Source organism: Bombyx mandarina, chromosome 08, assembly GCF_030267445.1.
Source record: "Bombyx mandarina strain Sakado chromosome 08, ASM3026744v2".
NCBI classification, from domain to species: Eukaryota; Metazoa; Arthropoda; class Insecta; order Lepidoptera; family Bombycidae; genus Bombyx; species Bombyx mandarina.
In genome coordinates, this window is record NC_143215.1 from 13,723,574 (window position 1) to 13,750,224 (window position 26,651).

The 26,651-nt window shown below is 36.6% G+C and overlaps 2 protein-coding genes across 3 annotated transcripts in view; one reads left to right on the forward strand and one right to left on the reverse strand.

Annotated features, from left to right (window-relative positions):
• Nucleotides 1-3,557: 3,557 nt before the first annotated feature.
• Nucleotides 3,558-5,285, reverse strand: Ppcdc (phosphopantothenoylcysteine decarboxylase). The gene is made up of 3 exons (XM_028180167.2): nt 4,948-5,285; nt 4,502-4,705; nt 3,558-4,033 (listed from the first exon to the last, which is right to left on the reverse strand). The coding sequence occupies exons 1-3, from the start codon at nt 5,068-5,070 to the stop codon at nt 3,761-3,763; spliced, it is 600 nt and encodes a 199-aa protein (XP_028035968.2). The 5' UTR covers nt 5,071-5,285; the 3' UTR covers nt 3,558-3,760.
• A 1,157-nt stretch (nt 5,286-6,442) lies between these two features.
• The window catches only part of LOC114247288 (GATOR complex protein NPRL2), a 75,923-nt gene continuing 55,714 nt past the window's right edge, over nt 6,443-26,651 (forward strand). For both annotated transcript variants that reach the window (XM_089729267.1, XM_028180211.2), the window contains exons 1-4: nt 6,443-6,861; nt 9,221-9,377; nt 10,935-11,061; nt 19,465-19,601. In XM_089729267.1, the coding sequence (XP_089585393.1) occupies nt 6,662-6,861; nt 9,221-9,377; nt 10,935-11,061; nt 19,465-19,601 (621 nt within the window). In that variant the 5' untranslated portion in view covers nt 6,443-6,661. The remainder of the gene's footprint in view (nt 6,862-9,220; nt 9,378-10,934; nt 11,062-19,464; nt 19,602-26,651) is intronic.

The following is a 26,651-nucleotide window of genomic DNA, read 5'->3' on the forward strand; positions in this document are numbered from 1 at the left end:
AATTATTTATTGTATTATTATTTCATTGTGTGTACTGGTTATATAAAAATAATATTTTTCATTTAGTTTCCAATACGAATTGTTTATATGAGTTATTTAAGTATTTACCTAGAAAAAATTTTAGTAATTATTTGCGGAAGATTTTCCGGTTCTAGACATAAGTTTGCACAAATATCTAAGCATTTATTTTTATTATTTAGCATTTAATCTCTGTTCATATTATGTCAACATTGTAGATTTGTTTGTAATGATCTGAAACCTCGGATAATTTTGTGTAAATAATATATGTTTTTTTTTAATGAATATCTGAAAGCCGTGTCAAATTTAAAATTAATCCACCCAATTGTAAATACAGTAATTTCTCTCAACAGGTAACAACACCTTAGATTTTTTCGAGCTAGTAACACAAAATATCGCCTGCCTTTAAATAAAGTAATTTTAAATTTGACACCTTTTTCTTAAACGTTATTACATTTTCAATGCGTAAATTGTGTGTAATTATTGTTTTTTTTAAAATATAACATCAATTAATGAACAGTTAATAGGTATTTTAGATAAGAGGGCTCTAATTGACTGGGTTTATTTAAATTCATATACCTGAAAAAGTTATTCATTTAATTAAGTTTCATTAATAAACTAAGGAAATTAATATATCTAAAAATTTAAGGAAGGGATTCGTTGGTGTCACCATAATACATTCAGACGCGCCTAACTGAAAAAATAAAGTTATTTCGAGATTCGTTTCACAAAAATGTATTGGTGCTTTTTTTTCCAATGATCTTTTGTATAACCTTTTTTGCAATCTCATGCTAATCGATTATTTTTAATATCGATTCACGTCAAATTTATTTTCGGCCAACACTAATCGTATCTGTAATTATCGAAAAAAATACGTTTAGAAATACTTAATTTTATACAGAATATAAGGTAATGGATCTGTAATGTTTATTATTTAACCGCAGTACCGGTCCTGTATCGATAATTTAGAAAACGAACACACAAAAGTAAAGGTTATCATTTTGTATAGTTATTTGTATGTGCTGCGTGTATCTGAGATTTACTCGATGGAGCGCTGATTTTTCAATAGGCATTAAGTAAATTGTAATCCGACCGATTATAATTCATACAATTATTATCATTTTATTCATGTAAATTTATTTCTTTTATTTGTTCGCATTGTATCCTTTTCTAGAATGTTTTATCTCTCTATAATTATGTCCATTGAAAAATCAGTCTTCGAACAATTAAGGGTTTCACTCGCATGTACGCTAGCTTTAGTAGATACAGTATTCAGTGATGAAATAAACGATCATACGATAAATAATATAAAAGGTTATTTTATTTCAAATATATCACAATAAAATTTAAAATAAACTTAATAAAGTAATATAAACACTGTAGTAACTTTACATTTGAAATTTTATCTAAATAATAATGTTAATTTTTCTACTAATGTTTCCTGAAACGGATCTCTCGTCACGCAAGAAACCCCGAAGCTTTATTATTGTGCGTATGGGCAGACGAGCTGACGCCCCATATAGTTTATCAGAACCTGTAGAAACCACATTTGACATGAAGTCAAAATGTGAGTCGTACACCAGCTCAAACCAGAACGCACGAGGGTAACTATAGGTACTTGAGACCTTAGAACTTATATCTCAAGGTGGGTGGCGCATTTACGCTGTAGATGTCTATGGGGTCCAGTAACCACTTAACACCAGGTGGGCTGCAAGCGCGTCAAACCATGTAAGCAATAAAAAAATGAAAAATAAAAAAAAATCTGTACGTTAAGCACGAAAATCTATCGAATTCGTAATGAAAATTTATAGAGTCCTCGATAAGAAAATGCGTCATTACATTACATAGTAGTAGGTACTCGATAGCCAGCCAGCCTTCGAGATTTACGTTACCGTATGTCAAAACACTTTTCGTGCTCTCGATTATAAGTTTTCAGATTCGAGAACGTGACAACTCAATTGCGAAACGAAAGCAAATTCATTCGTGCCGCTGAAATTAATTCTTTTTACGGCCGGTAGGGGCGCTGTTTTAATCCTATATAATATATTTTATCTCGATAGCGATACGAATACTTTTTCGATAGTCATTCGTGCTCACTCTTTTTTAGTACCTCTAAGATGACTAGAAGCGTTAGCGCAAACCTTACTTCAATAACCATCTCAATAATTCATTAATACGATATTAAATATATGCCATATATGCAGTCATATTGACTTTTTTATTTTATTGATTAATTGGGTTGACGAGCTGACAGCCCACCTGGTGTTAAGTGGTTACTGGAGCCCATAGACATCCACAACGTAAATGCGCCACCCACCTTGAGATATAAGTTCTAAGGTCTCAAGTATAGTTACAACGGCTGCCTCATACTTCAAACCGGAACGCATCACTGCTTCACGGCAGAAATAGGCAGGGTGGTGGTACCTACCCGCGCGCACTCTCAAGAGGTCCTACCTCCAGTAAACTGCAACTGACTACATACATTTGACTTAAAAAAAATATGTCAATTTTAAGACATTTGTTTAACAATGCAAATAACAAGAAGAACATCAAATAAAATTGTATATAACAACTAAATATTAGAAAGTATTTTATTAAAGACATAACCAATGGAATTGCAATATGCCCGAGACTAGTACTGGTTGTGTCAATAAGTGAAAATAGTTAAACAAAGTTAAACATAATGCACCCACAGACATTTTGCGGTTCTTGCATCAAAACAAAATGTAACATTACATCACGACTAGCGTTATAGACATTAGTCTATAACGCTAGTCGTGATGTAATGTCCACATTAGTGGAGATGATAATAAAAAAACATCAAATTAAAACCACTCAAGACCTGAGAAGCAACAGAGTCGACGGGCATTGTGTGTCATTCACATTTAAATAAATATGTTATGCTTTTCTGCATATCAGATAATTATTTCCCTAAACACTTTACTCAATTTTATCTCAGACATTCTATATAAAAATTCCAAATCAGTCCAGTTGTTACACAGAGAGCAATCACCAACACTTTTAAATCTTCATTGATGTACAAGTATACAAAAATTTTTAAACACACTTATCTTGGAGCATCACTGGTGGTAGGAACTGTTGTGAGTCCGCGCGGGTAGGTACCACCGCCCTGCCTATTTCTGCCGTGAAGCAGTAATGCGTTTCGGTTTGAAGGGTGGGACAGCCGTTGTAACTATACTGAGACCTTACAACTTATATCTCAAGGTGGGTGGCGCATTTACGTTGTAGATGTCTATGGGCTCCAGTAACCACTTAACATCAGGTGGGCTGTGAGGTCGTCCACCCATCTAAGCAATAAATAAAAAAAATAAAAAAAATCATTAATACTTTTAAATTTGTATGTTATAGAAACTACTTACTTTTTCTGGATATTAAAACAACAATTGAAGTCATCTTTGCCCATATTTAGATATTTTTAGATGTAGATCATAGATTCAGGTCTTAATATCCGTATGTATAAGTGTGTAATAAACTAAACGGTTTTCAAATTATCTGCATCACAGTATTAGCACTCTGGTGATGTTAACGATCATTTATTTAATTGTACTGTCAATGCCAAATTCTTACATCAGTATCATAGGCTGTTGGTCAAAGTGAGGGCAAAAGTATGCTGTGTGTTTAACAGTGCATTTACAAACTTTTCCAAATTGACTTCACAACGACATTTGTATTAAAAATATATAAATTAAGATCAGTTACAAAAGTAGATTCCAATATTTACTTATTGTGTTCTATTCATTTTCATATCAGCTATTAATTTGATTTTTTCAACAATTGCCTCTACTTCTGCCATGGCACCTACACCGGTGTCACCGCACATCAAAGTTTTAGTTATGGGTGGTATTTGAATAAAACCCCATGCTCGTAGTGTAGAAATGTGAGTGGCTGTGATCGGATGGTCCCACATTCTAGTATTCATTGCTGGACAAAATAGCAGAGGTTTGGAGAAGTTCCATGCTCTTACTGTACATGTGACTAAATTATCACACATGCCCTGAAACATATTATTATGTAGAGTTTTATTAACTGTTCTGGCAATACTCGATAATAAATCATCTAAAGGAAATATCAAACAACTGAGATTTTGACCTCAGGTCCCAGAGTGGGTGGTGACGTTCACACTATGAGGGCTACGGGTTAACATAACCACTCAATTCTAGGCGGCTGTACCATGATATCCAGAGATAGAGAAATAGCCAAAACCATTACTTTTTTACATGCTTTATTGCACTATCTTGGCATATGCCAGAAATATTCATTGGAGGATTTGAGAAATGAAATGGTAACTATACTAAAATACTTGAATGATTTCAGCCTTCAGATGAAATTTTTTTGTTCAACACTATTTTTTTTTATACATTAGTACCTACATTATTTGTGATTTTGAAAACTTATTGTATTGTTTGAAAAGTATGCTTTTAATTATCATGAAATTAAAGTCATGAAAACACTATGTACACACCAATGCTATTTTTGCTAATGTATTAGCATCCATTGGTGCTATAACCATTATGTCGGCCCATTTTCCAAGTTCTATATGTAATACTGGATCTCCTCTTCCTTTCCATGTTACCCATTCTGAAGAGTCATCATATCTTAGTACATCCAAGGGCATTTCAGTCCACTCAAAGAAGTGCTTTGCATGTTCTGTTACTATTAGTCGTACCTGTAATTATTACTTAATACTTTTGTAAGATCCAAACTGTTGAGAGAACTCTGGTGGGGTGGGGGTCATGTGACAAGGTGGGTACCATAATTCTACCCATTTCTGCTATGAAAACTGTGAAGCATAGTGCATTCTGGCCTAAAGATTGGGCTAGCCGCAGTGTGATGCCGGTGTTCAAACCTCACAGACAGGTACCAATGTTTCTAAAGTTAATTTTGTTTTTTGTTTTACCTTCACTTTACCTTAAAATTATATCGAGTCTCGCTGCGTAACTCCAACACGGATTTTATTAAAATCGGTATCTTTATAGCTGCAACACTTCCAGTAACCCCTACTAAAACATTAAAGGTAGTATTTTCATCCATTTTAACACCGTAATAAATATTGTTGGTTGCCGAAACTCCGATACTCTTTTTTATAACAATTTGAATAAAACAAAACCAGGAATTAAATTAGGAGCATAAAATTTCATGCTTGCTTGTACAAACTGTCATAGATTAAACACTTAATAGGTAGGTATTTGAGAAACTTAATAATTGCACTTAATATAAAAATTTGCAAACTGTATTTTTATTAAATCAGATTTTAGTGTTTACATTGGTAAAAAGTGTTCTCTAATAATTCTACCATTTACTACCAAGTAAAAAACCTTACCAATTTAAAGATTAAATGTACATAATAATATTATGTTCTTGTGAGTTAAGTTTTTAAATTGAGTCGGCGTGGCCTAAAGAAGAGGGCGCCCGGTGCATTCGTATGTAGCGATGCATCGGTGTTCGAATCCCGCTGACAAGTACTAATTTTTCTAATGAAATACGTACCTACTTAACAAATGTTCACTATTGACTTCCGCGGTGAAGGAATAAAATCGTATAGTTAAAATGAAACCCGCAAAATTTTAATTTGCGTAATTACTGGTGATAGGACGTGTTGTGAGTCTACTTTGCAGATGTCTATGGGCTCCGGTGACCACTTAATACCAGGTGGGCCGTGAGCTCGTACACCCACCTAAGTAATAAAAAAAATATGCAAAGCTCATATAGGGAGAAATAATAGTCGTATTTTTTTTGCGCATTGTGAACGATCTCATGATCATTTTGATGTTAAGTGAAATTTTATAAGTGACAGATTGAATACCATTACTTCACCGACTGTCTTTCTCCTCACGTCGTTTCTTCACTGCTGAGGGTCCTGACCATCATGTTAGGCAAGGATTTTATTTTATGTTATGTGTTTCCAGCGTTTCCGATTATTGGTCTCGTGAAGGGCTTCGTGGAATGAAATTTCTAGTGGTGCGGATTTGATCGAACGAACCACCTTGTCGCAGTCTCTTTCCCTCGATCTTCCCCGTCGCAAAAAGTCTCTTTAAGCTATCAGGTATTTTCCGAGCAATATGACCGAAGTACTCAAGTGCACGGCGAACGCAAGTATGTACACTCTTGTCTTGATCTTGAGTTATTCTATTGGTTCTTTTCGTTGTCCAAGATATTCGGAGCATTCTCTTCCAGCACATTTCAAAAGCATCTACGCATTTGCGATCAGCTGCATTAAGGGTCCAGGACTCCGCTCCGTATAAAAAAATGAAAAATGATCGAACGTAAAACCTGAGAAAAATAAAATTCCGAAATACTATCGCAGGCTTCTTTTGAAGATTTTGGTAGCATATTTTTTTTAGGCAACATATAATTTGACATTTATAACGTCAATGAAGTAATCTGAAATAACCCCAACTAATTCATAGATTATGTAGGTAGTAGGTATACATACATATATAACGTAAAATCCAACCAATAAGAAAATAGTCTGATTCGATTCGCGGTGAGGAGTAGATTGTGTTTACTCTTCTTTATTTACGTTTCTAAAATCGTGTTAGTGTGTCAAATTAATTAGTGAATCTTTTCGTTAGAACCTGGCTTGTAAGAAATTATGTCTTAATCAAGTGTTAGTGTGTGCAAAATGGATGGGAATATGAAATATTACGAAGGATGTGGCCAAGAAGGGCCCATTCGTTGTATATTCCTGTGTGAATTTCACCCCACCGCTGGACCCAAAATAACTTGCCAAGTGCCAGAAAATTACATTTCGAAAGATATCTTCGATACTGTCAGCCACTACATCATACCAAAGGTTCAACTTCAGCGATGCACTCTAACAGTGTAAGTTTTAAATATAAAAAACCCGCGAAAAACAAACGCCTTTCAAATGGCTTTAAACTTGTGTATTTCTGTAAATAGATATAACTACATTAATAAATGATTAACTAATATAAAATAATATTATGTATACATAATATAATTATTCAAATATATTTAATATTTAATATTTTTATATTAATTCTAATTTATATTTTCATTCAAAATAATTAGTGAATCTTTTCGTATATTTAACATATTAAACATCTTAGAAGCGAGTTTTTTGAAATGATTCCAATAAGAAAATGAATAAAATAGTCATCTAAAATATTCACGACGTTTTATGATAGAGACTTAAATAGGTAATTCTAAAAAACATACAATAAAAAATATATAAACAGGTAATAACTACCTAATGCAAATGCGAACCTAAAACAGAATACTAATAAGTTGGTAGAATGATTTTGATGCTAATTAATTTACAAATATTATAATAAAGATTTTTATTTATTAAATAATTAGTTGTTTTGTATAAATAGGTTTATTGCTCTATTTGTAAATTAAAACATGCTATCAATTTTAAAATTTGTAAACAATATTAAAACCAGTATAATAAATGTGAAAGCAGGTTCATTGCTCTGTCTTTGTTAATGCATCCGATAGCTTTTTGTAAAGAAATATTTATAAGGCCAAGAGTGGCATAGGCTTTCATTCTCAAAAAACAAGTTCATTTATCATTTAAAAAAATAAAAGTTCAATAAACACCAGATACCTTGGCAATGGGAGAGATTTAATATAATAATATGATAGTATACAGCATTTTGGCTCCGACCAATCAATTTAAGACACATCACACCGCTTAGATGGCATAAAATGGATTATTATAATCAAGGCGTGCTTTTTGAAGCCTAATTTTATACTATGACTTTAAATATTTACATTAATTTTAATATTGTGAAGTCGTCGTGGCCTAAAGGATAAGACGTCCGGTGCATTAAAAAATTCGCATTAGGTATACCTCTAATGTACGTAGTTTTAAGACCGTGTAGCTTAAAAATAAATTTAATTTAATTCTTTCACAGGTTTTTGATGTTTGTGAAGGTTATTTGATTAACAGATGTTTTTATATGATGATAAATTATTTTGTTAATTTCCGCTCGGCTCTTATCTGCACAGCATGTGAATTATTCAAAAAATTAAAATATATATAATTTTTTTTTATTGCAGAGATGTGTGGACGAGCTCACCAGCCCACCTGGTGTTAAGTGGTTACTGGAACCCATAGACATCTACAGCGTAAATGCGCCACACACCTTGAGATAGAAGTTCTAAAGTCTCAATATAGTTACAAGGGCTACCCCACCCTTCAAACCGAAACGCATTACTGCTACACGGCAGAAATAGGCGCGGTGCTGGTACCTACCCGTGCGGAACCACAAGAGGTCCTACCACCAGTGATTCCGCAAATTATAATTTTGCGGGTTTGATTTTTATTACACGATGTTATTCCTTCACCCTGGAAGTCAATCGTGAACATTTTTGTGTACGTATTTAATTAGAAAAATTGGTACCCGTCTGCGGGGTTCAAACATCGTTGCATACGATTGCACTTCGAATTTGGTGCGACCATCTCGTGGAACTACGTCCTCTGGGACGTTTGCCCTCTATGTTGCCCGTCACCATTAGCTGCTCAAGGTTATGACCCTCCTTTAGAGCAGTTTGTCCAAAACTGCTCAGTACCAACTTATAAGAACGCGATTACTTCAATGGAGAAATTGATCCTAGTTGACTCACACCGAATAGACTATACGAGTAACGTTTATGGGGCCAAAGGTACTTCTGTTGTGTTAACCGGATAAGCTATTATCATCAGTCATCATCAACATTACAGATGCTTCCGTCGGTATAACGAGTTTTTTTACCTACTGCCTAGTGCGCCCGTTGATCCGGCTGCGTCCGTCCTATTTGAACAAATTTTTCTAAACAAATGCTCACAAGTTCCACTGGGAAGGGATAATCGTGAAATGAAATAGTATCGGCTGAATTAAAGAGTATTACTACTTTATATTATAAAGTCTATAATGCTGACTACTTATCCCAATTGATTAATGTCTCAAATTAATCATCTTCATTTCACTTCACTCCATATTATCATTTTTCATAAAAATAAGAATATAAATTAAAATAAGACATGACTTAGAGGTCTTAGTTACCAGGTCATAAAATCCCTAATAAAATAACCAATCATAGTCCTAGCATATACTAATGCAATTGAGGGTGAAACTGTGAAGTCCACTTCATCAATATGCCCTCTGCATCGTAAGTCAACATTAGTTAGGCAGTTCTAATATTCATAAAGACTGATAAATTAACCTTCTTTCAGGACCCTTCTCGGTTCGAAGATCCTGGGTTTCCCAGTGAGGATCGACAATAAGAAGTACGCCCGCAACGCGTATTATTTTAATCTTTGCTTCGTGTGCGACGCGTGGGCCAGGACGGTTCATCTTGAGCCCTTAGTCAAAAAACTCACAGAGTACCTCGTAAGTATGGTATTGTTTCTTTGTCGCAATTAGATCACGTCATCTCGGATCCTCCCGATCTATTAACGGTGCTTTTAGGTACATCAAGCACCAGTCATCGTTCTCGTCGAACCCGTGGCTTGTGACGAAGGGCTCGGCGAGTAAATTAACCTACAGACACAGCCCACTGAGTTTCTCGCCGGATCTTCTCAGTGGGTCACGTTTCTGATCCGGTGGTAGATTCTGCTGTTGTTAGGGCTAGTGTTAGCAACCTCGTCAGGTTAGAGCCCCGTGCACTCACCTACTAGTTCGGTAAATCTAGTATAAGCTCTCGAAATTACTAGAATAGGTAGAAAAAAAAGAATTGAGATTCGCTAAGATCGCAAACAGCGGAAATTTTCAAAATCAAGGACTTCAAGTCTTAAATGTTGGCGACGAGTTTAATGCCAATTCAAATAAGACACGACTATTGGGACGTAAAAAGAGAACGTACGTAGAGACGTCAGATTATATTGATCTCATAAAAGATAAAATCGAAATTCGGCTAAAATTATAGAGTTTACGTATTACCAGTTTTCAGGGATTCGAAATGTTACGATCATAAATTTTGTTATTGCTTTCACAGGTGAACGAGCACTGCCCATCTGGTGTTAAGTGGTTACCGGTGCCCATAGACATCAACAACGTAGTGCCGCCATCTACCTTAAGACATGAGTTCTATGGTTTTACAGTACAATGGCTGCCCCGTTCTTAAACCCGAAACGCATTATTGCTTCACGGCAGAAATAGGTAGGGCGGCGGTACCAACACTGTAGGCTTGCCAGTAATAATCCTTTATTGATACATAGCTATGTTAAAAATTAACGTTCCTACTAAAAAATTTAGAGTAGTACCCAAGTAACAAGATATGTCTTATTATTTTTTTCATAATCAGAAGCAAAACGAACTAGCAACGGACAAAGAGTCGCTTGTATTAATACTGTGTATAACATTGACCCGATTTGAGTGGCTCATCTCAGATTCAAAAATAGGTACCGAGACCGTTTATAAAATTTTAACGTATTATTGAATATTTTTCATCTTAAGCGAGAGAAGTACGCAAAATTGGCCAAGCCCACTTTTATGTGCTTATTCTAATGCTTTCGAGTCGGCAGCTTAATGTTTAAAGCGTGATAACAGCACTTATGTGGGGAGTGCTCTGAGGAATTGTTTGAAATGATCCCCTCATCTCCTTTTTATCATCGCAACTCCCGCCATCGGAGCAGAGTTCATCCATATAATCTGGAACCGCTGCGTTCATCGACAGTGCGTTTCCAGAGGTCTTTTTTTGCCACGTACCATCCGGCTTTGGAATGAGCTCCCCTCCACGGTGTTTCCCGAGCGCTATGACATGTCCTTCTTCAAAGGAGGCTTGTGGAGAGTATTAAGCGTTAGGCAGCGGCTTGGCTCTGCCGCTGGCATTGCTGAAGTCCATGGGCGACGGTAACCACTCACCATCACTCAACATTCGCATCTCTGCCGCATGCACCGTTGCACGTACAACACAATCGATATCTTTAATGTTATGTTGGTCCGTAGCTATCGATGGAGTTGGAGTCAGAGTGGTTGTCGAAGCAGTCGACGTCAGGTGACGCGAAGGACCTCGGCTGTCTGATGCGGCAGGTCATGCAGGACATCAACTGCAGGAGAATGTGCACGCTGACCGGTGAGTCCTTAATGTGCTCATCGCAAATCGCTTCTCTAGGTTCGCTTCAGGTGATCAATTCGCTGTCTTGCTTCGAATAGAACAGATTACTAACTGCCTTACGCAACGGAATCTTTGAACATGATTTTGACCCCCTTCAAAACGTCGGATTAACTCGGAATTTGGATTATTAAAGACCGATGACAATTCAATATTTAAAAAAAATATTGAAAAAATTTAAATTCAACTAAAAAATATAAAGTAAATAATAGTTTAAAAAAACTAACAAAATACGCTTTTATAGAAAATCCAACTAAAAAATAGAAAATAAATTTTAATAAATTTGAATTAAAAATAGTGGGCACGGTTTGAGCCCCGTGAGCTCACCTACACACGTTAGGGTGAAGCTGAAATAGCCTCTCAAGGCTATCAGCATAGGTAGGAAAAAAAAAAATACATTGTTTGAATAACAATATTATTGTATACTTCAAAGATATTCCTAACAAAGCTCGTTTCAAAAGCTTCCGCAACAATAGCTTATTTTTATAGCTTTTCAATGAATCCTAGTAACTTCTCAATGGGTCTCGTTAAATTGAAATTTGCAAAATTGCTAAATTTCTGTTAGGTACTAATGCTAGGCCAAACGGATATTTTCAAAACCGCGAGTCAACGAGTGATTATATACATATATATATATATATTTTTTTTTTATTGCTTAGATGGGTGGACGAGCTCACAGCCCACCTGGTGTTAAGTGGTTACTGGAGCCCATAGACATCTACAACGTAAATGCGCCACCCACCTTGAGATATAAGTTCTAAGGTCTCAAGTATTGTTACAACGGTTGCCCCGCCCTTCAAACCGAAACGCATTACTGCTTCACGTCAGAAATAGTCAGGGTGGTGGTCCTACCCGTGCGGACTCACAATAAGTCCTACCACCAGCAATTACGCAAATTATAATTTTGCGGGTTTGATTTTTATTACACGATGTTATTTCTTCACCGTGGAAGTCAATCGTGAACATTTGTTAAGTACGTACATCATTATGCCGCGTCTAAAGTCTAGAGCTACCGATTTTAATATAATACATGCAAATCAGTTTATTAACATCCCACGCACGTACGAATAGTGCACAACTGCCCACACCACCGAACCGGTATTAATAAACATAACGATTTAATATATTGAAGATAATGTCCTATATAATCTAGGCAAAGACGATAATGTCGTTTTGTTGCTATGGCACACTGTTGCGAACGGCTTCACTCGACTAATACGAAATGCGTGGAGCTGTGTAGTCGAACGTGCGATTAATAGATATAGTCAGACATTCTGATTATTTTAAGTGCGTGCCAATAAATCTATACTTCTATACTAATATTATCTATGTATAAATACGTGAAGCAAAAACTTTGTATCCCTTTTTACGAAAATTGCGCGGACGGAGGAGTATGAAATTTTCCACACTTATAGAGAATATAAAGAAGTGCAATTTATTTTTTAAATAATGCATAAAAATACATTAAATCAATAAAGAAAACATTACACACACTACATACCATGTATTTGAAGCACACACGCATGCATACTATTTATTGTCAAACTTTTGTTCTTGACGTCTGTGGTCAAATTGAGAATAGATTAAATATTGTTTGTCTTTATTAATATTTTTTATAGTGTAGCCCGAAATTTGTGATTATAGAAGTATAAAATACAATCATAATAGTTTACAAACTTATTATACAATTCCAATTAATTATAGTCGAATTTCGACTTCTATTAACAGTGAATAATAATGTTAATTTTAAATGCCCAGCGAAGTGGACGAGTATGGCTAGTCCCATATAAATGTGATATTTGCGATTAGATCAAATTTTAATATAAGCCCGAGACCGCGCGATATCGCTGGATCAGTGGCTCTCAACCTTTTTGTCTCACACACCAGAACCTATGCTTTTACAGTTTGACATCAGCTTGTATCGCGCCGGTGACATTTTCAAGGTATCTATGCATATAATTAGTTTGATGATACGCAGAATCTAACCTACCCAAGAAAAAGCTTACGCCACAGTAAGATTTGTAACTTGACTGTGTTACCGCTTAGTAACTTTGTTCAACGTTAGCACTATAATTAAACTCGCTAAAATTGACACCACCAAGACGTAACGCACACAATAATAATTAGCGACCCGTATCTAATATATCGGGCCTTGGCAAAGTTTAAACTCACTACACCGATCTAAGCTATTAACCGGCGCTTAGTACGCATTTTTTTTATTGCTTAGGTGGGTGGACGAGCTCACAGCCCTCCTGGTGTTAAGTGGTTACTGGAGCCCATGGACATCTACAACGTAAATGCGCCACCAACCCTGAGATATAGGTTCTAAGGTCTCAGTATAGTTACCCTTCAAACTGAAACGCATTACTGCTTCACGCAGAAATAGGCAGGGCGGTGGTACCGACCCGTGCGGATTCACAAGAGGTCCTGCCACCAGTTGTTTTAAATATCTAGATTACGAATTTTAGTATTATTCAGTGGAATATTTTCGCGCGTCGCTATGCCTTTTTCCACAGGAGAAAATCGCCGGATCCCCACCCGCGCGGCAGGTGGGGTATGTGGGAGTTGAACCTCACTAAAAACTCCTGCCGCTCACAACCGGCGCCCTACCTCGGACCGGGCCGGAGCCCAGTCGGGGCTATTGAAACGGCGGGACAGGGTTGACGCAGAGCAGTCGCTATGCCTTAGTGGTACTATGTGGAACGTTCACGCAAGTGCTCCCACAGACACAGCCCACTGAGTTTCTCGCCGGATCTTCTGAGTGGGTCGGGTTTCCGATCCGGTGGTAGAATCTGCGAAGCACGGCTCTTGCTAGGGTCAGTGTTAGCAACACTCCGGTTTGAGCCCCGTGAGCTCACCTACACGTTAGGGCGAAACTGAAATAGCCTCTCAAGGCTATCAACATAGGTAAAAAAAAACATGTGTGCAATTCACACGTGGTAGAAGTGAAACCTTCGAAAATTAAAATACAATTATCCTAAATGTCTAAAGTATATGAAAATTTTGTCATTAGTAAATAATTGTAAATCATATTTTATAGAATAAGATAGCGCCCTCTGTGAATTGATATTTTAACTTTACGTCTAATGTGTTCTATCTCATTCTCTCGCCGGCTGAATTCTATACAGTTATGTGTTTGTGTCTCCATGGACTTATTTTTTCGTTTCATCGAGTTTGAAATCACAACGATTCTAAAGAAGTTACACTTCAAAAAAAAAGGCAAATGCCAAAATCATGTTGTCGTGGCGTGCAAACTCTTTGACAGGACATAAGAATTATAATGACTAGACATAGACTGACTAAGACAGATATTTGAAAATAATTCGAAAATAAATGGAACGGGGGCGTACGTGGCCAGCGGCACGGCAGTACATTTTTTGACTTCTGAAAAGACAGACATACAAAAAGACGAAAAAGAACGAATTGACCGTTCTCATATAAGACAACAATAGTACAAACGACCGTTCAAGTGACCTTCGACCGTTCACATGTCTTAGTGGGTTCAATTCGATGGGCATAAATGACGTGCGAACACCGAGAACACGAAAGCACATTGTGTAGCGTGTAATAAATTTTTATTTTTGTCCACGTAATCCGGCAAAATTCCGCGTTATTTTAATTCCTGTATCGCCGTAAGAATGAGCTAAATTTAAAGCAGTCCCAAAGCAATGTCGATTCCAACATCCACATTCCGAATTATTGTTCTAATGTCGTCTAGGGTCCTTTCGCGTTTGAAGAGCGGGATAGCTGTTTTTTTTTTTTTTTTATTGCTTAGATGTGTGGACGAGCTCACAGCCCTCCTGGTGTTAAGTGGTTACTGGAGCCCATAGACATCTACAACGTAAATGCGCCACACACCTTGAGATATAGTTCTAAGGTCTCAGTATAGTCACAACGGCTGCCCCACCCTTCAAACCGAAACGCATTACTGCTTCACGGTTTGTTCAGTACAAACAGCTTTTGTTCAGTACAATTGATAGTTAACTTGTCCCTAGATATATGTTGTGACGTACATATATAATCCCAATAGATACTGAGTTTTACTGATGGCAGGATCTTGTGAGTCCGCACGGGTAGGTACCACCGCCCCGCCAATTTCTGCCGTGAAGCAGTAATGCGTTTCGGTTTGAAGGGTGGGGTAGGCGTTGTAACTATACTTAGAACTTAGAACTTATATCTCAAGGTGGGTGGCGAGTTTACGTTGTAGATGTCTATGGGTTCCAGTAACCACTAAACACCAGGTGGGCTGTGAGCTCGTCCAACCATCTAAGCAATAAAAATAAAAGCTCGTCTGTCTAATCAATATTAATCATACTAATAAATATTAAACGCGCGTTTTAACCGATTCGTGTGAATGAGCCCTTAGCAAGAACGAAACTTCGTTATATTTATGCTTCGTAACACATCAGTTGGCTGATAATGTTCGAGTCGAATCTTCTCTATTATCTCGCATGTTCGCGTCTTGTAAAATGTTTGCCAGTTATTACGCATTGTTGTGTACGCTATATTATAATTACTATGCATATTTACATGCAAGAATGAGGAAATAATGTCAGTTTTTATTTATTTATTTGAAAATAGTCGAACATTAGTTTCCATCTTGGCTTTTTGGTTTGGTTAATTGCCTTTCGTGATCTTCTCAGTGGGTCGCGTTTCCGATCCGGTGATAGATTCTGCGAAGCACGGCTCTTGCTAGGGTTCGTGTTAGCAACAACATCAGGTTTGAGCCCCGTGAGCTCACCTACTCGCCCGGCTACGCTGATATGGTCTCTCAAGATCATCAGCTTAGGTAGAAAAAAAAAACCTTTCGTTTAGTACTCAAATAGTTGGCAAAATTATGGGGCGGACAGAAGTCTGCCCCCATCTTCTCACCCCCACTTTCCTGTTCAGCTCATTACGGATCATTTCCGTGTTTTGTAGAACTATTTTAAAACATAATTTACGATTTATCTTCTGTGGTATAAAGACAAGATGTTTACTGGCTTTCGTGTCGATGAACTTTCATAAACAAATTAAGCCACAGATTATCCCTGTCCGTTTCAAATCGCTCATTTCATGTTAAAACATTATTATGGCGTCTCCTCAGGGTGGCCAATGTACTGATATATGCGAATGCTGGCTTAGGCTATATCGCATAGAGTGGGGGTCTTTGCCCTAATAATCTACCTTGGTAGATGTAGCTAACATTATGATGTTGGCAAATGCGATGGCGAATTGGCAAATGTGTTGGCGAATTGCACGTGCAAATTCCATGCACGTCTGCGTGTTAGATTGACTTCGACTTAAGGTTTCAAGTTACTCAGGCAGTTTTAGCCGGTTGGACTTCAACAAGCCAGAGTCTTCCAATTATCAATTACTATGATTTAAAAAAAGTAGAGCAGATTGAGTAATTTTTTTTTTCGTTTTACCATACCTCAATATAATATGATAAGCTTGTAATTAATTTCGTCTTTATACAAATTGTCTTAAGATACAAATTCGTTTCGTTTTCAATGCCTTTCAAATTCGTGTATTAAGATGAATCATATTTGTTTTAATAATACTCGTTCACGTATATTTCACTGGTGGTAGGACCTCTTGTGAGTCCGCACGGGTAGGTACCACCACCCCGCCTATTTCCGCCGTGAAGCAGTAATGCGTTTCGGTTCGAAGGGTGGGGTAAACGTTGTAACTATACTGAGATCTTAGAAATTATATCTCGAGGTGGGTGGCGCATTTACGTTGTAGACGTCTATGGGCTCCAGTAACCACTTAACACCAGGTGGGCTGTGGGCTCGTCCATCCATAAAAAAAATTAACAAAAAAACATTTGAATGTCATTGTCGTCCGCTACCACGAAAACGGTAAAGCATTTGTAACAACACAAATATTAATTATTAATGACAATAAAACACGCGAGATTAAACCTTAAAACTGTTAAGTATTATTATAGCAATTTTGTCTAGGCTACAATTTACCAAAATCTACAAAAATACAAGAGAGAAAATATGATATATTATTTTAATTTTCCTCATAATTTGTTTTATCATAATACAAATGTTTAACATTGTTTGTGCGGTAAACAAAAGCAGATCTTCAAGCAAACGCTTACATAAAAAAAATTATTGCTTAGATTGGTGAACAAGCTCACCGTCCTCCTGGTGTTAAGTGGTTACCGGAGCCCTTAGACATCTACAACAAGAATGCCGCCACCCGCCTATGGGTCCGCCATACCTAGATATGAGTTCTAAGGTCTCAGTATAGTCACAACGGCTGCCCCACCCTTCAAACCGAAACGCATTACTGCTTCACGGCAGAAATAGACGGGGTGGTGGTACCTACTCCGTGTTACCTACTACCGTGTTATGTAATGTTTTTCGTGATACATATGCAACAAAGTTATTATTACATTATCATAGTTATGTTACTGCGTTATCTAATCAACGATAACAAGTTTATCGACTGAGATTACAATGTTATGTTGTGTATATTAAGGTTTATAATAGATTCGTTTATCTATTTTCTACAGATTCTATGTAATGAGCTGATTTTCGATAGAGATTAATTACAACAGATGAAACAAACTTCAGATGTTATTTTATTTTTTTATACACTTAATGTAATGAATGAAATGAAATGCGTTTATTTCAGGCAACTTAAGCCCATAAAATGTCACATACAATTACATAACATCTAAATCAAAATACAATAAAATTAAAATTAAAATTTATCAGAATGACTAAAAACAAAAAACAAACAAAAATGAAACCAAATCAAATGAACCTGAATCAAAATAATAGTTAGTAAAGTAATAATTTACATTGGCGGACTTAATGCCTCAAGGTAGTGCAGAGTTAATTATGCATTCAATTGTTAATTAATTGCCGCCGTCAAAAACGAACAGCACTGCGTCTAATGAAAATACGAAAAAACAGAAGCCAAATAATGAGCAAGATGCTTTTAATGGTGATGAATAAACACGTACCTAATTAACCCGCTGAGTTTCTCGCCAGATCTTCTCAGTGGGTCGCGATTCCGATTCGGTAGTAGATTCATCTTTTTTTTTGCCTAAGCTGATGATAGCCTTGAGATGTTATTTCAGCGTAACCTTAACTAGTAGGTGAGTTTACGGGGCTCAAACCGGAGTGATGCTAACACTGACCCTAGCAAGAGCAGTGCTTCGCAGTATCTACCACCGCATCGGAAACGCGACCCACTGAGAAGATCCGGCGAGAAACTCAGTGGGTTGTGTCTATGGGCTAATTCACTTGCCGGGCCCTTCGTCGCAAGCGACGGGTTCGACGAGGACGGTGACCGGTGCTTGAGGTACCTAAAAGCACCGTTAATGGATCGGGAGGATCCGTAATGACGTGTTTTGGACGGCGTCGACTGTTTGCCATTCGGTCTACAGGATCGGGTATGAGAGATTCAGCGAAGCACTGCTCTTGCTAGGGCTAGTGTTAGCAATTCTTTCAAGTTGAGCCCACGAGCTCACCTGCCGGCAGGTGCGAAGTTAGAATAGTCCCTTAGGCTACTGACGATTAGGTAGGGAATAAAAGTACCTAATATAAACGACATCCACAATGAACGAATAACATCGTGTAACATAATACAAGATTTTGAAGTCGAAAACAATTGCATTCTTAAGAATAACTATACTAAACTTATTACTGGTGGTAGGACCTCTTGTGAGTCCGCACGGGTAGGTACCACCACCCTGCCTATTTCTGCCGTGAAGTAATAATGCGTTTCGGTTTGAAGGATGGGGCAGCCGTTGTAACTATACTGAGACCTTAGAACGTATATCTCAAGGTGGGTGGCGCATTTACGTTGTAGATGTCTATGGGCTCCAGTAACCACTTAACACCAGGTGGGCTGTGAGCTCGTCCACCCATCTAAGCAATAAATAAAATAAAAAAAGAATAACTAAAAAACTACCTGTCCAATCTCGATAAAAAAATAACTGGGACAACATGAGAAACATCAGTTTAAAAAAATACCATCAAAATTGATTCACTTATAAAAAAGTTCTAAAGTAATAATGCCTATAAAAAATATCTTTTGTCTTATTACATACATATATATATTTACTAACAATCATACCACGTTAACTGGTCCCGTGCTAAGTTCGTAAAGAACTTTTGTTACAAGTACCAGATAACGGAAATAAATGTAAGATTTTTATTATACACATACATATATATAATATACATCCATAAACCTGGAAAAGATATTTTATATTTATATCACACAAATATCTTCCCTTGGCGGGATTCGAACCCGCGACCCCCTTGTGTAGTGACCATGTCACTTACCACTACACCAGACGGCCGTTACAATCATAAAATGTATGTCTCTTATTTCTCTCTTATTTCTGTTGAACAGTTGGTACGACAACGACCCACCTGACCGTGGTCCGGGTGAACAGCGATCCGGCTCCCGTTAAAGATCACCAGGTCCCGGTCTTCTTGTACAGCAGACGGTCTTTTGTGACGGACCAATGGGACCTCACCACTAATCAGGTACGCCTTCTAGTTCGTACATGAATACCGCCTTTTTCCTTCCTAAGCTGTTAGCCTTGCAGCAGCGTAACCTTAACTAGTAGGTGAGCTCACGGGGCTCAAACCGGAGTGATGCTAACACTGAACCTAGCAAGAGCAGTGCTTCGCAGAATCTACCACCGGATCGGAAACCCGACCCACTGAGAAGATCCAGCGAGAAACTCAGTGGGCAGAAACACAGTCTCATCTCAAACAATCTTTCACGAATATTTACGTGGCTTGTTCCTCTGCTTATCTACATATCACGTTTGTTTAGATCAGTGGCTCCCAAACTTATTTTGTCTACTGCCCACTTTGAGAATATATAATTTTTTAGCGCCCCCATTTTTTCTACCTACTTAAAAAACCACTATAGCGAGAGCTCAGTTGGTATCTAAGAGTCCTCCTAGATGAAATTACAAATCGCCTCCCAAGGCTCTACACTACGCCCCCATTTTTATCTGGGTCTATTACCGCCCCCCATTAAGCCTGCAGCACCCACAAGGGGGCGTTATCGTCCATTTTGGGAAAGGCTGGTTTAGATATTTTTATATCAGCAGCTAACACGTTCCATCCGTTAGCAGGCCTCTCAAGGAATATTGATTTTGATTTACCCCGTGTATATGTCTGGAAATAACAAAGATTTTTCATGTTTGTTACCCGACAAACGTTCTCGGCAATTTTTTACGTGAGTTCATTCGGTACTAAACACATCGGTATTTGAGTGCGTTATTTTTACAGCTGCGTCCCGTTTTCATGGCTTACGTCTATGAAAAAAATATAAATTTTTCTAACAATATATTTTGCATCTATATAGCTTCGTATCGCAACACGCACTTGTTCCAATAATACTCTCAGGTTCGTTGAACTTTTGATTGTTTTTTTTTTCGTATCGCGCGTTGTGTAAATCTAATTATTATTTTGTTTCTTTATTTTAATCAGGAATTTCACTTAGGTAATTATTCAGGATATAAGAAAATCGTTTCTCAAACATAAACTAAATATACATACTATATATAAATATAAATATATATATAAATATAAATATATATATAAATATAAATATATATATAAATATAATGTTTACTTCCATGACGATTTTCTTGGGAAAGTAGTTGCAGTGGTTTCCTCTTGCCTTCTGCACCAGACTTTTTGAGGTTATTTGAACCCCAAGGCCTCTGAAGCCTCCTCTGACCACTGGCCAGGATTATGGTTATACCGCCACTACTCGGTCGCCATTAAATATACCCCAATACAAACGGAAAACAATATTTGTGTAATTCAGCTAAGCGTTTCGCCTTTTGAACGTTCATATTTTGTCTTTTCGCATTAAAAGTGTACAATTTCCAAAAATATTCGAAATTGAGTTAATATGCGGAAACATTTGTGGTACCTATCACCAGTATTTTTCGCATAAAAACTGTCAAAAGAGCGTAGTTTAGTTTTAGTTTTTTTTTCTTAGTTTACCTAAATTTTGACTACTATTAACAAAATTATCGCATCGCTTAACACGAATGCACCGGACGTCTTATTTGTTAGGCCACGACGACTTCAAGAAGTGCGCGAAGAAGCGCATGTGCGCTAGTGAAGCATAATGAAAGAGGATTTTCTTTTTCTGTAAATGTGGCCGCTTTTCCGCAACTTCTACCTTTAGTTGATCAAGTAATGATGCATAGTATGCTTCTGATAATGATTATTCCTATTTGAATCCCTTTATTCCTTCCCTTTACTCTTCCTTGGAGAGTATCAAGCTGTAGGCAGCGGCTTGGCTCTGCCCCTGGCATTGTTGAACTCTATGGCGACGGTAACCACTCACCATCAGGTGGGTCGTATGCTCGTCTGCCTACAAGGGCAATAAAAAAATTTTTTGAAGATAATTGTTTAAGAGATAACTCTCTCTATGACTATCCCATAAAAACAGTGGCCATCAATTTTCTAGTCAGAAAAACAGTTTTTGCTTTTTCTGAAACCGGTTTGCCCTTTACAGGCCACTGTTTTAACTGTATTTTTGTTTCGATGTATGTAATGGTGTCTCCAACTTTCATCTATAATACAGTTATTAATTGGCGCCAAAACTCGGATTTATTTCACCTAAACTACGCAAATAGAGCGTTTAGAAATTTTCGTTCGAACACATTTTTGGTCTGACGTGAACAAGTGCGGCATCCGACGCGCGTACAGCTTTCTCGTGCCTAACACTTGATTTTATATGCGACAGTTTTTTTTTATTGCTTAGATGGGTGGACGAGCTCACAGCCCCCCTGGTGTTAAGTGGTTACTAGAGCCTATAGACATATACGACGTAAATACGCCAGCCACCTTGAGGTATAAGTTCTAAGGTCTCAAGTATAGTTACAGCGGCGGTTACCCTTCAAACCGAAACGCATTACTGCTTCACGGCAGAAATAGGTAGGGCGGTGGTACCTACCCGCGCGGACTCACAATGGGTCCTACTACCAGTAAGACAAACACCTTCTTTGGAAATTTTTCTCGTTCGTCTGATACGGCTTAGTGATCTTTAGCGATGCAGTCATCAGTAGTTATCATCAATGGCAGGTACCACCATCCTGCCTATTTCAGCCGTGTAATGCGTTGGTTCACTTATATTCAATACTCTTGGATCATGGTAATGTCAGCGGCTACACTCTCACAACTGCCTAAAACCAAAGGACTGACTACTGTCTACACCCAAAAAAAGTTGCCATATTTTATACAAGGAAGCAGCGGTTGCTTTTACAAATAATTGAAGAAAAAAAAAAGATTTAAAAAGAACTTGTCAGAGGTAATCTTATCAAGACATTATCAAGAATAATAAATACGTCTAGACGAAAACATCTTGTTGAATAATACAGTTGATTACACAAATTAACGATGGCGGGAAAACTCATGAATTTACAAGATGGCGCCGCTGCTGCGCGTTGTCAAGCATAATTTTCATAATTAAATTTAATATGTTTTGGTTTATCTAACCATACATTATGCATCTTAAGAAATATGTAAACGTATTCGAGAATAATTTAATAATGCATACATTAATCATACTTTTTATGAAATAAGCCAAGAAATGAAAGAATGCGTATTGTTATAAACGTATGATTTTTTTCATTAAAGAAATGAAAACAAAAAATAAAACGTTTGTTTTGGCCGTAATAAGATACTACACTGTTTGTTTCTAAAACAAGAGATCTAACATTGCAATAGTCCTTCTGACTATGAGCTATTAATCAACAAATTTCTGTTTTTTTACGTATTTTGTCCAAGCCAACACGTATTGTGAAGAGGAACGAATTCTAATTTGCATTTAAATAACGGCTGTCTGCATTTCGAACTTTCTTTAAGCACAACCGAAAAAATACTTGGCAACTAAAATAGATATAACTTAATACAATTTGGTAATAATTAATGATATGGCAGTAATAAGTTTATATCATGTCTTATCTATCAAGTCACGGTAGATGCGTGATGTACCATCATATAATACTATTTTTTTAGTATTTTGAAAATATTACGTAAAGCTGTGTTTTTTTTATAGCTTAGATGGAAGTAGTTACTGGAGCCCATAGACATCTACAACGTAAATGCGCCACTAACCTTGAGATATAAGTTCTAAGGTCTCAGTATAGTTACAACGGCTGCCCCACCCTTCAAACCGAAACATATTACTGCTTCACGGCAGAAATAGGCAGGGCGGTGGTACCTACCCGTGCAGACTCACAAGAAGTCCTACCACCAGTAATTGCGCAAACTATAATTTTGCGGATTTGATTTTTATTACACGATGTTATTCCTTCACCGTGGAAGTCAATCGTGAAGATTTGTTAGGTACATATTTCATTAGAAAAATTGGTACCTGCCTGCGGGATTCGAACACCGGTGCATCGCTAGATACGAATGCACCGGACGTCTTATCCTTTAGGCCACGGCGAGTGTGTTCATCACGGAGCAATATTTGTTGATAGCACTAGATATGGTTACTTTTAGATCAGTTAAAAAAGTATATGCTTTAGTGAAAACATAATATAGTACAATAATATATCCTTCGGTTTTCGCGAGACGGAAACATAATTAAAAGTACATTTACGATTTAATCTTGCTTTTTTATTATTATTTTATAATACAATAATATATTACTGTATTATTGTATTAATAATATGCTTATAATAATATATTGTATTGTAATGTAATGTTAGAATAAATAACGCGAGTTTAAATCGTAAAACTAATCTAAATTAAAACACAGAATATGTCAATTTGCCTTTATTCGATTATAAAAAAATTCTAGAAACTCAGCACATAAAAACATATGCATCGTGTTAATAAATAATGTTATAATTACGTACATACACAGGCGGAAAGCGTGCCGATAAAGAGGGCATTGAACCGGCTCTGATATATGTATACATTGTATACATATTGTGTTTTTATATCATCCGTTAGGGAATGAAAGTAAATCTCATTTGCGAAATAAAATATTATAATGATAATTTAAATAAATGTAGGCAAGCAACTGGTGTATCTATATATTATATAAGTGAAGCAAAATCTTTGTACCACTTTTTACGAAAATTGCACGGACGAAGGAGTATGAAATTTCCCACACTTCCAGATAATATAGAGGAGAGCAGAATGCTAATATCTTTTTAAAATTAAGCATAAAAATACATTAAGTCAATAAAAAAAACATTACACACACTACCATGTGTTTGACACACACACACATAATATTTATATACTCTTCTGTTTATTATTAAAGTCTGTGGTCAAATTGAGAATAGATTAATATTCTTTGTCTTTAATATTATTTGTCTATAGTGTAGTCTTGGCGAAATCTGTGATTATAGGAGTATAATAGTCTTTGACAATAGAACCCTGATAATGTTCAAACATATAATATCAATTAATTAAAGTCGAATTTCGACTAGTAGGGGACCACTGGTAAGTATGTAAATTGGCCAAATTGATGGCACTTGGTCGAGGCCAACACGGCAACTTGGCTGTATACAGAAGGTCATTGAATTAATTGAACAATCCGATAATAGGAACAATGATTAATTGTTACACATTAAGAATGTTAAGTAACGTTTAAAATTTCCTGGTTTTTTTTGTAACTCCTTTATTCCTTGGCCTTTCAGTGTTGCTGTTTCGCGAATGTTCTGTCTGGAAGGCCGACATAGGAAGGCCATAATTTTCTCTATTGGTTTATACAGTATCTATACTTGTATACTAATATTATAAAGAGGAAAGATTTGTTTGTTTGTTTGTATTGTATTGAATAGGCTCCGAAACAGTAGTTTCAGTAGAACTGATTTGAAAAATTCTTTCACTGTTTGAAAGCTACACTATTTCCGAGTGACATAGGCTATAATCTTTTTTGAAAAAAATCAAGGATTCTTACTAAAACTCGAATAATGTAACCCTAGGTGCAAAACAAATACCTAAAATATTCTTTACACCTCGTACCCTGCGAAAACTATTGATGATAGAATAAAATAATCTACCACGACTTTGTCGAACACATTATTATTTACAAAAAGTTTCGCGACACCATATTATGTCTAACTATTATAGTTATACGGCAATAAGTATTCTTTTATTTTAAAATATAAAACCACGTCGTGGAAATTTTTGTTAACGACCCGAGCGGAGCCGAAGCGGGCCGCTAGTTAATAATAATCGTGAATATTGCTGGCTATTTTAAGATTTTAATTTGTTCGAAGTCACAAACGCGATTGCGATCCCGTGGTAGATTCTGCGTAGCACTGCTCTTGCTAGGGCTAGTGTTAGCAAATTCTCTCAAGTTGAGTCCGTGAGCTCACTTACCCGTCCAAGCGTAGCTAGAATAACCCCTTAGGATACCAGCGAATAATAATACAAAACAAAAACGGTTCACCGTAAAATTAAAACCTCGATAATGCGTTATTTTTAACACGCTTTTAATAGCTTGATATGTATCTTATACATTTAAACGAGCAATTCTTGTATATTAATATCGACGCTTGAAAGGCAAACGTAACTAAGCGACAATAACTGCTTTGTACATAAATAATAGGTAATAACCATACTCGATGCGCAAAAAAAAATATATTTCTAGGTCTATTAAAATCATATCAATCCTACAGCTAGATTCGTTAAAATAGAATTTTTTTCAGGTATTTCAACTTTAAATTAGTCCACTGTAAAATTCACGCATTGTCGCTTAGTCACGTTTGCCTTTCAAGCGTCGATATATATGTATATAATCTGAATCTCGGAAACGGCTCCAACGATTTTCATAAAATTTAGTATACAGGGGATTTCGGGGGCGATAAATCGATCTAGCTACGATTTATTTTCAGAAAATGTTGTTTTATTCGTGTTTTCAATAATCAACTCTTCCCGACATCTATTGGCGAATAATAATACTATTTCTCTTAATTGAGAGCAACTGACCGCTTTAAAGACACAACAAGATGGCGTTATCAAAAAAAAAAACGAGCAAAGCTCGGTCATTATCTAGTATTTGTTTGTACGGCCACGTAATCTTTGAGCGCCATTTTCACAGACTTCAAGACGTCTGATTAACAAGAAATCTTGCATACGCATCAAGGACTGCGACGATACACTAATTTTAACTTCTTTGAAATTTTAATATCGCTTTAACCGGTATGAACAGGATAAGAAAAAGATGAAAATAATTGTTGTTTCGATTTTATGCTTGAGCGTGATATTTTTTTAAGTTTTTAAACTACATATTATTATATTGTAATATATTCTTACGGCAGACTAGAGCGACAGGTTTACGACCGGTCTTCGTAATAAAAATGTATTTAGTATGACAGCGACGTCTCAATACACAAATCAGTTTCAATTGTATCATCGTCTCGTTCATATACTGATCAGTTGCCATGTCCATTGTTACCCGCAATCCGTGTGCTTAGTGTGAGTTTTTAACGTTCTCGATAGCGTAAAAGTTAACTCAAATTTGTATGGAGTTTTTTTTTTTTTTTTTTATTGCTTATATGGGTGGACGAGCTCACAGCCCACCTGGTGTTA

Excerpts from the sequence above, each read along its gene's own strand:
- Ppcdc (XM_028180167.2), bottom strand. The coding sequence starts at position 5,070 with ATGGATGAAAATACTACCTTTAATGTTTTAGTAGGGGTTACTGGAAGT. Across the intron at positions 4,706-4,947 it reads AGACTCGATATAATTTTAAG|GTACGACTAATAGTAACAGA; the intron begins GTAAAGTGAAGG and ends TAATAATTACAG. Across the intron at positions 4,034-4,501 it reads CATTAGCAAAAATAGCATTG|GGCATGTGTGATAATTTAGT; the intron begins GTGTGTACATAG and ends AATATGTTTCAG.